This window comes from Alosa sapidissima, chromosome 5 (genome assembly GCF_018492685.1).
Source record: "Alosa sapidissima isolate fAloSap1 chromosome 5, fAloSap1.pri, whole genome shotgun sequence".
In the NCBI taxonomy this organism is placed as follows: Eukaryota; Metazoa; Chordata; class Actinopteri; order Clupeiformes; family Clupeidae; genus Alosa; species Alosa sapidissima.
Window position 1 is genome coordinate 3,028,257 of NC_055961.1, and position 10,078 is coordinate 3,038,334.

Consider the following 10,078-nt stretch of genomic DNA (forward strand, 5'->3'; position numbering starts at 1 on the left):
TTAATGCATTCTAATCCATTGTCAATCACTTCCGGGAACTTTTTGAAGTTTACATGAACCACGTGACCTTAACGAATTTTGAACAAAGATTGTTAAGGCGGAGCAAGATACTTCGTCGTAGTTCATGTCTATGGGCGCGAAATGGGGATCGAATCCTGTCTGCATAAAGAGGCGTGTCGATGACGTATTGACGAGCGTACGTTGCAACCGGCCAACAGCAGCTGCATAAATAACCGGCGCACACCTGATATAAGGTTAATTTTCTCCAGACTGGAATGCTCAAAAATGCTAAAAATGTACCTGAAATGTTCAGAAGGGTTTGAGGATCATGAAAACGTGCCCGAAATTCACATTCCTAACTCTATAGAACCAAGACCTTAGCATATGTGGTGAAATTCTGAGCTATGCCCATAGACTTCAATGGAGCAATCGCTGCCTCTGCTCTGCATAAAGGGGGATTTTGACCCCCCCTCGTGCGATCCGGGTTCCCGGAAGTGGCTCCTGATGAAACATCTTGCTCCGCCTTAACAATCTTTGTTTTGAACACCCATTGTCGCAACTCTACCTTTATATGGCTCTGGTCGATCTGCGTTGTGGAAAGGAGAAGGGGGCGGGTTTCACTTGACAAGGGGCGTGTTTAACTCGCTGAGTGGCAACTGAGTGGGCGTGCCTGACCGCGACTCCTCTTCACTGCGTATGCTTCAACTTCTGCTGCGCAGCCGCACTTCAAATTGGTTGCAAATTTTCCAAGATGGCGTCGCCTCGGCGGCTTCAATTCCATAGAACACTGCTGAATGCAACCACACTGTCCAGTTCTATATATACAGTCTATGGTAGGCCTAGGCGCACTGTTAGCAATTATGCCGAAGGCAGTGAGATTATTAGGCATTGCATCCTGTCACTCAACATCGCAGTTCGGGTTGATAACATTCAGTTAATGCGAGTAGCCTATGGATCGTCTCAAAGTTTGGGACAACCAAACAGCAGTGTGTAGGCAAAGCAAATCCTAATTGTTAGCTTACCATAGCTGTCTTTTCTATCGGAAATCGCGACATAAGCACATTGGTTTCTTTTTTCTTTCTTTCTTGTTCGCGTGTTGGGTAGTGAAGCGATAATGCATTTAAAGCAGTACATCATGTGAGCCAGAGCCGATATGGCCAGAACTGCTGCTCTGTAAAGGTATTTCTGTCCCACCCAAATTTGCTGAACTACTTGCGAAGAAGCCTATTCATCACAGACATCACATGTATCACACGAAAGAGCTTTTTCTCAGCCTTTAAACGATGTTAGTGGTTAGTTGTTGTGGTAAACGGTTCGCGAGAAAAGTAACTTTAATTTAATCATATTTTTTTGCGCCTGTCTCCCTACCCATTCATCTTGGTGGAATACTTCGCGAACTTTCCCTCAACACATGACAAACCATATATCAGAATAAACAGCAGACCTTACCGAACATAAAGGTGTAAAGCATTCCCCTGCACAGTTAGCCATTCCAGAGTAATCCGGTTTTAAATTTGCAGCACTGTCTTTATGCATGTCTCCAACTTTGTGGTTCCTAATGTGTTTCAATTGTTCAATAAGTCTACATGATTTTATAACAGGCCAAATACAAAATAAATTTTACAAATATCGCCTAGATGAGCATTACAATCAGAGGATATACATAGGCCTATAGGGCAGACAGACGCTCATCAGTTCATGCTTTGTTTTATCGCTGGATTTTAAGATAGCCTATTATGGCAACTGATTGCATTCCAAGCTACAGTCAACTCTAGCAGGCATTGAATGACTGGAGACTTTGTGAATTTATAGATTGACATAATGTGCTGTCTCTGCGATTGCTGCTTTTGATCAGTTAGATTTATTTGCAATCTCCTGTGGTGGGCTGGACATAGCATTGAAATGCCCGCCCAGATTCCCCTTTCCGCCTTGACCCATTCACACTAGTGGTCGAACGAAAAAACTCGGCAAAATGTCTAGGGGGCTTGGTAGTAAATTTGGCGAGACACTTTGTCCCGCCGTTACACCTCGGTCTATGTGAAAGGGACAGTCGTTCCGCGATTCTGGTACATAAAATCGCGGCGATTTTGCCAGTGTGAAGCACTGGACAAGAGGGACGCCGTAGGTGTGATATAATGTATGGTAGGCAAATTTCACGCTCCTCACAAATCTGTTTAAAAACGGCTTTTGAAAGTCAGCGGAGAAAAAAAGCTTCTGCTGAATGGACACGTAGGTCAACAGCCCATCACAAAGAAAAGACGTTTGTTAATCTGCATCCTGACCAGTACACGGTCATCATTGTAAATTGAAAGGGTCTTCAATCAAAACGACTCACTTAGAACAATCGGCACATACAGCAGACTTAACAGCTGACCAATGAGTGGCTGTGTGTGTGGCACAGATTCTGAAGGGGGATTTAAACTGATAGAGTTGACACAATGGCGGGTTCGGGGATCAAACCTGGGTTGACCAACTGTCGAGTGGAAACACTAGCGTGGCCACGGTCACGTTTATTAAGAAAGCCAGGAGCACAAGTTTGAGAGTTGCTTAAGTTAGTTTATTTTCTCCTTGACATTTCATGCTCTGTGTGTGTGTGTTTTAAAGGAGAGGACAACAGGATTGCATTACATCACAGACATCCTACATCACCTTTACACTGCATACAAGGTGTGTATGTGGGGGAAGGGGTGGGGCATAACACACAGACATCCTTTTGCATCAAATGTTCTGACATATCAGTGGTCCAATCACATGAAGATCCTCACGTGCAGTAAATGTATGGAATGGAATGTACTATGAGCAACAGTAGGTTGAATAGTTTGAGATCTGGATGCATACCACATTTGAGGTACCAACGTTGAAACTAGGGCTTTGGAAGTAGTCTGCATGTTTACATGTTACATTTTCCTTTGAGCATGATGTGACCACTGAAGAAAAAAAAAAAAAAAAAAAAAAAAGACCTTGCACCAGTGTACGTGTTCAGTGCATTGAGCATCTTTTTCATTTTTAAAAAAGTAACATAAAAACCAATCGTAACAGAATGCCCACAACAAATAAAAACACAATAAAAAGGACTGCATGGGATTTAAATATAAAAAAAAAAAAAACAAAAAAAAAAAAGACTAAACAGAGATGCAGAGATGCATTGGCTCTAAAAATGGTTCTGCAGCAGTTAAAACTCTAGCCCGTGTAGGGGAACTGCAGCAGAACTGCCTGGCCAGCCCCCAACTCCAGGGCCTTCAGGTCCACCTGGCTCTTGGGCTGCAGCTTCTCTGGGTCTGTGCTGACCTCCACGGTGGCTTGCTCAGGCAGCTGGGCGTCCTCCAGCCTCAGGGTGACCGCGTCGGACCCCCAGTTGAAGGCGGCCAGGTAGCGCGGGCTCTGGTCCCAGCTGCGCAGGTATGCCAGCGAGGAGTTGGAGCTGTGCAGGGGCACGAAGTCGCCGTACAGCAGCGAACGCTCCTTCGAGCGCAGGTCGCTCAGAGACTTGAAGAAGCTGCGCAGGGCGAGCCGCCGCTCCATCTCGTCCTGAAGAGCAAAAGGACCAATCAGAACTCAAGGATGCGGTGAGGTACCACGGAGAAGACCAATCAGAACTAACAGAACAGAACAGAAGACTGAAACAATATGGCCGAGTGGTCACATTTCTACATTGAGGAAGAGGTCTGTTTACCTTTGCAGTTCCGTTCAAAGTTTCAGCATCTTCAGGTTTGTACCAAATCATCTGAGGGAACTTGGTGGCACCCTGATAAGAACAAACACCAACGTCAACACAGTGGTTCACCAGGGCGTGTAAATGAACACAAATCAGAGTAAGCCATCCAAGCAGTTTATGCCCTCATCACTGGCTCAGCCCTGCGGTCACTCACCTCGTCCTCCAGACCGATCTCGTCCCCGTAGTTGAACACGGGCGTGCCGGGCATCGTGAGAAGCAGCATCTGGTTGAACTTCACCAGGTCGGCACCCACCAGCGACGCCAGGTGGCCCTGCTCGCGATCGCCCACGTTCCACGCCAGCTTGGTCTGGTTCTGCAAGCCGAGGAGCTGCTGAGCAGCACTCGCCACCTGCATGCCGCTCTGCCCGCTGGCGCGGAGGATGCCCGACAGAAGAAGGTCCACGCCAGAGCTGTTGAGCAGGCGGCCCACCTGTTCAGGGGAGGTCTTGTCAGTCACCCCCATAAGTAACCTTCAGGGAAGAGAACAAGGAAACACATATGCAGTTAGGGTCAGGAAAAGAGCTTGCAGCCGTGTCCACTAGAGGGCGTTTAGTAATAAAAAAAAATGATCTGCACACGAGCTGCACAGTGTCCACTAGATGGCAGCACTGAACAGCACATGTCAGGCCCTCGTGTGTTCTCAAGCCTGTGGTGCAGGACTGCTGTGCTGGGCTGTAATGCTCCTGGCTGATTCACTCACCCCTTCTCTTTGGTGCCGTTCTGGGGGGCTTTAATGATGCCACGCAGCTCCTCCCAGACAGGAGACGCAACCTCGACGACGCGCTCAAACCCGGAGAACTTGAAGCCGTCCACCCCCTGCATCTGCCAGTGCACCAGGGCCACCTGAGACGGAGGGCAGGAGAAAGCACATGAGCTAGGACCCTCAAGTCACAAGGGACTTCTGCAGGACAGGGCGGACACACACACACACACATAAAACAAACAAACAAAAACATACCTTCACTTTGTCAGCGACGGTCATCATATTGTCAAACCAGGCCTGCTGCCCCAGGTAATTGGGAGTCAAGTCCAGAACCACGTTGATGCCTGTAGAAAAACAAAGTCTGTTAGGGAGAGTCTCAAACATCAGACAGAGACAGACAGACACCCAACTCGCTTTCTTTAAAAAGATGGAAGCCACCGTTTCATGTTCTCCAAAACAAAGAGCACTCATAGCAAATGAGACAGGGGAGGTCTGTTCCACTCATAGCAAATGATGGTGCATGTTCCCCAATTCTCTGCCATTACATTACTTGTTTATTCATTTTTGATGTTTGATTTTGTATTCTGTATCCTTACCAACTTTCTATAACTGTTTACTGTTTAACAGTTATAGAAATTAAGGTTAGTAGCCCAAGACCAAAATCTCACTGATCATCTTGATGCTTATTAAAAAGGATAAGTAAAGGTAAATGGTATGGTTTACAGAAAATCAAAGTAGGCCTAGGCTACTTTATATGTGTAAATTCTTTGACTGGGGTAATTCACAAAGCAGTATAACCTTTCGTATAACTGTCCAAAAAAGACAGCCCCCTAAAGAGATGGAATCATGTCACTATGTTTCAATACATTCATATATGTTGTAATTCATATTAAAGTTCATATCTTTTTAATTCATATTCTGTGACTTGCATAATTACTGATAGCCAACTAAGTAGTAATTTCATATTGGTTTAAACTATGAAATTACACTTTTCTTTAATGTTATTACGTGGTGTTTAAGTCTAATTGACTGCCACTTTAAGGGCGTGAGAGTAGCGTTTTCTAAGTGGATTGGAATACTTCCATCTCATAGTATTCGTCTACGAGTGGAAATAACTTTTTGCATAGTGCATTACGATATGTGGATAGAATTCGGGATGTTTTCTATGTCATTAGTTAAAATAAATGTTAAAAAATAACTTGAATGACATCATTCTTGGATCGTAGAAGAGGTAAATGTATTGCAATGTTATTCATGTCTATGATTTTGGTAGCACTACACAAACTGAGCCCACAAGCTAGCAAACATGACACGAGCTAAAAGGACATCCCCAGGTGAAACATTTGCCAATGGGTTGCATACTGTAGCCTACCCAAATGTCAGTAAACCAAGTAGGCCTTAATTAACTTACTTTCATAGCCTAGGAAGGTTAGCAACACCAGGTTGAGAGATGCAAGTAAAGCAGATCATTAACGTTAGCCTTCTATTTATAGGTCATCAAAACTGCAGAGGAGTGAACAAGTTATAGGGCAGTCTCTAGTGTCTGCAGAAGTGAGTGTGGCATCTGACTCAATATTCTGCGTAAGGGACTGTTGTGGTAGGTGAAATTTCATGAGGAAACCATAATGATTGGTCAAATTTGGAAAAAAGTTGGTGTTTGAACAAAATTGCAAGGTCGCCCAGAATTCACGAGGATTTGCTGAATTTGCGTCAATTGTTGCGATCGCAACATCGCAAATTCCTGGAGGGACTGGTAAGTTGCTTTGGACAAAAGTAACTGCTAATGTACATAAACACAACAGGCTAAATTAAACGATCATTACAGGCTCCCCCAAGTTCAAAAATGACCCCTGCTGGTGTGTATAGACCCTTTCAACAATAAAAACAAAAACAACGCTTGAACGTTCTATTTGGTTCCCAATCTACTTCCTCTGCATTAAGGGATGAGCTACACCAAGCGCGTAACTGAAGCGTTTCGTTTGCGACTCGTAAAATCCATTTTAAATAAATGTTCTATTTTTTTCGAACGTACGCACCGCTGTCACGTCTGGTGTAGCCACTTCCATTGATTATAGTGGAAGCTAATTGTTGCAGCAGACGCAACGTGAACGCAACGCTTCAGTTACGTGCCTGGTGTAGCTCAGCCCTAAGATAACATATGGAATGTTAAAACGGAAGCCTTGTGGGGCCAACTATGATGCTGATAGTTGAACTCTTGAAAGGGTCTGTAGAGAAACCGACAGACAGGACACTCACCCTTCTTGTGTGCGGCGTCGAGCAGCGCTTTGAACTGGGTCAGGGACCCGGCCACAGACACAGTGTTGAGGTCCAGCTCGTTCTCGTTGTTTGAGGGGTCCTTGTGGATGGGGCCGACCACCAGGCCCTTCACCTTCAGCTGAGCGAGCGCGTCAATCTTCTGCTTCAGCCCTAGATCCAACACACACACACACACACGAGAAAAGTCAAGGTGGTGTCATCGTCACACACACACACAGGTCAGGATGAAGCCCAAAAGAGGCCACACTGTAGTGCACTGCCTTTGATGAACAAAAAAAATAATTTTTTTTAAAAAAAGCATGCTATGCCTTTACAGCCAGACCCGCTGCATTCCATGCTGAGCAGGGTAAGTAGAGGGGGATGGTGTGTGTGTGTGTGGAAACTAGATCCAACTGGTTCAGTAGCCTCCAGCCTGAGTCATGAGAATGATGTGCACACGTGTGACCTCAGCATTTGGGAAGCGGCCCAAGGCACACACACACACAAGCGTTTAGGAAGCCGCAGACTGATATCAAACACATGATAAACCCCCCCCCCCCCCCCAGCCCTCCTCTCTCGCTCATGTCAAATCAGCTGTTCTGTGGTCTAGTTGATTACCTTCAAGGTTCTCGGAGAAGGCCTGCACATCTCCAATCTCGTACAGAGGCCCTTCGTTCCACCAGTTCATTTCCGGGAGCGGCTTGCAGCGAGGAGCCTGGATGATGATCCCGATGGCCCCAGCCAGCATCCCGAGCCAACCCAGCCAGAAGAGGATGAGCAAGGCCCAGCGAGTGCGCACCCATCTGCGGGAGGGACACGCATGGCAGTTAGACCAGATACCAATGCCTTTGACATTAGCCATGTTCCATTCATTCCTATGCAATTCAGCATGTTATTGGAGTGTCAACGCTTACCCAGGGGTTCCCGCCACTTTCAGGAGCTCGTCTTTTGACAGCCCGGTGAACTTGGTCTCCGTTTCATCGGCCATCTTCACCTTTACAACGCCGTTTTTTTCCGTGCTGGTCGGAGAGCTGGCATCTCCGTTACCTGCGTCTCCCGCGGTCATCGGCTGTTTCTCCTGCTCCACTTCGTTCAGCTCCACGTCCTTCATGTCCACTTCGGTACTCATTTTCACTGTCGCCGTGGTGTCTTCACCAGCCTAAAATACTGAAAGGACAAGCAACGTGTTTAAATACGGAAGCCGTTCACCATCAAAGCATGCGCAGCAGGAGGCAATTGTGTGATACATTGCATCAGCATCAGCGTCATTACAGACATGTGTGAAGGTCAAGATACGTGTAGTTAAATACTGTGATGAATGGTTTTATTCTTCTTAATTGTCAGCAATAACTAAAAACGAAGAATAATAATATAGCCTAGCAGTTCTGAAATAAGGGTGATAGGACAATGTATTCAACTAACGCGAATATTAGGCTACATTTACTTATGCTTGACGTACGCTATCGATTTAAACTGCTAACATTACTGGTCTACAAAGGTAAACGTTATGGTATGTTCCCTGAATGAATGGTAGGCCTAGGACTAGAATTATATACAGATGCTCTTATTCTGGCCATGACAACGCATAATGCGGCATAAAACCGGATCAGTCTAGTTCAATTGATGCGGCAGAAGCAGAGCAAGCTAACAAATAGCCTAACGTTGACAACGCTTTGGTCTGGATGATAACGTGTTTAAACAGAAATAGATTAAATTATTTTAACCACAACCTCACTAATTCACACACATCTGAAAAAGTCTACACTAAACAGGTATCATAAATAGGCTATGGAATAGCACTAAGACATTTAGGCTACTCAAGCGCCTTTAGGAATAGCTTGACAATTGTCAACGCAGAACAGCAGAATTAAATTAATTTAGAAATATTGATTACCTTTATAGTTCCAAAAATATAAAACCAAGGCGCGATGTTTACCACGCTTTGTATTCCTGTGCGATCTCGTTGAATCCCTTTGCCTGAGCATCAGTGTCTAACGGCTATTTATAGTGCTACTGCGCAGTGGTCTCGCCAGGCTTTGCGCACCACCCATGCTTAAGGTGGAGTGGAACATTAAGGTTTGCATTTCCGTTGCTAATCTGTTATCAATGGTATGTCATCTCTGTCATGTCAATTTGATTAACAGGATAAATGAATGGGCCCTCTGTGTGGTAACCTAGATGTTTTGATCGATTTAAACACAGCTTTTCGCTAACGGTATGCACGGTCCACCTTAACAGTCCCACTCCTCAGGTTTTCATGAGCTGGCACGAATGTCATAAACAAGTCGTTGGATGCCGAGCCGATGCCGATGTATTTCCAAGAAAGAAAGAAAGAAAGAACAACAGCTTTAGAAACATGAAACCTATAGCCTACAGAAAACATGTTAGCTGCCTCTTACATGTAGAATAAAAAGTTAGCCTGTATCATAATCATTAATGTATCAAAATAATAGTCTGTGATTATAAACGAGGCACTTGAGTTAGTTGATGCATGTGGATATGATAAAAGCAATCATTTGTGTGAAATTCAGATCTGGCCTGGGGTGGTGATTTGAAATGGGGAGTACATCCAAGGGTGATATTATTCTCACAGATATTCTAAACACTGTCAGAGTGTAATTCAGTGGTAAAAGCTACCAGATTAACGTGCGGATATAGCCTAAACAACAGGCTGGGGAGAATAGGCCTACAGGCCTCACCTTTCACCCAGTAAACTCAGGGCCACATATGCACATCATATTTGGTTTGATGCGCTTACATTGTAGCCTAATTTATGACTTGCTATTTCTTACTGAAACAGGTTGTTCAGTGATGGGGAAAGGAACGGGTTTTAAATATGTTTACATGTGGCCAAGAAATCAATGTGTCTATGTAAGGTATCTCATTCTTCATTATACACACAGGTTATTGCTAATCTTCACTAAACACACATTGTTTATAAGATGCATGTGTATCCTACTCCCGAGTTGTAATGGAACTAAATAGTGTGTGTGTGTGTGTGTTTTGGAAATCCTTTGTGCTTGCCTACTGCGGACACAGGAAGCATCCACATCTGTGATGTTAACCTCTGACCCAGTGAGCTTCCACTCAGCGCAGCTCAGTACAGTATGGAGCACTGCTCTCACACACACACACACACACACAACACAGCTCAGTAGGCCTACAGTATGGAGCACTGCTCAGTCACACACACACACACACACACACACACATAACACAGCTCAGTACAGTATGGAGCACTGCTCAGTCACACACATACACACTCAGCACAGCTCAGTACGGTATGGCACTGCTCAGTCACGGTGGTGAGGGAGAGAGAGATAGAGAGGGATAGAGAGGGAGATAAAGAGAGAGAGAGAGAAAGAGAGAACACTGCCAGTGCAGGGAAATGGACTCCATTCTTC

General features: G+C 45.1%; 1 protein-coding gene across 1 annotated transcript; it reads right to left on the reverse strand.

The window, feature by feature from the left end:
* Positions 1-2,535: 2,535 nt before the first annotated feature.
* On the reverse strand, positions 2,536-8,704 carry slc3a2b (solute carrier family 3 member 2b). The gene is made up of 9 exons (XM_042092618.1): positions 8,569-8,704; positions 7,589-7,841; positions 7,293-7,477; positions 6,675-6,845; positions 4,674-4,762; positions 4,416-4,558; positions 3,870-4,185; positions 3,674-3,745; positions 2,536-3,528 (listed from the first exon to the last, which is right to left on the reverse strand). The coding sequence occupies exons 2-9, from the start codon at positions 7,801-7,803 to the stop codon at positions 3,181-3,183; spliced, it is 1,539 nt and encodes a 512-aa protein (XP_041948552.1). The 5' UTR covers positions 7,804-7,841; positions 8,569-8,704; the 3' UTR covers positions 2,536-3,180.
* Between the last annotated feature and the right edge of the window lie 1,374 nt (positions 8,705-10,078).

Bases quoted from the DNA above. Each gene is read 5' to 3' on its own strand.
- slc3a2b (XM_042092618.1), bottom strand. From the start codon at position 7,803: ATGAGTACCGAAGTGGACATGAAGGACGTGGAGCTGAACGAAGTGGAG. The intron at 7,478-7,588 runs GTAAGCGTTGAC...TCCCTCCCGCAG, and splicing joins AAAGTGGCGGGAACCCCTGG to ATGGGTGCGCACTCGCTGGG. The intron at 3,746-3,869 runs GTGAGTGACCGC...TGTTCTTATCAG, and splicing joins AGATCGGTCTGGAGGACGAG to GGTGCCACCAAGTTCCCTCA.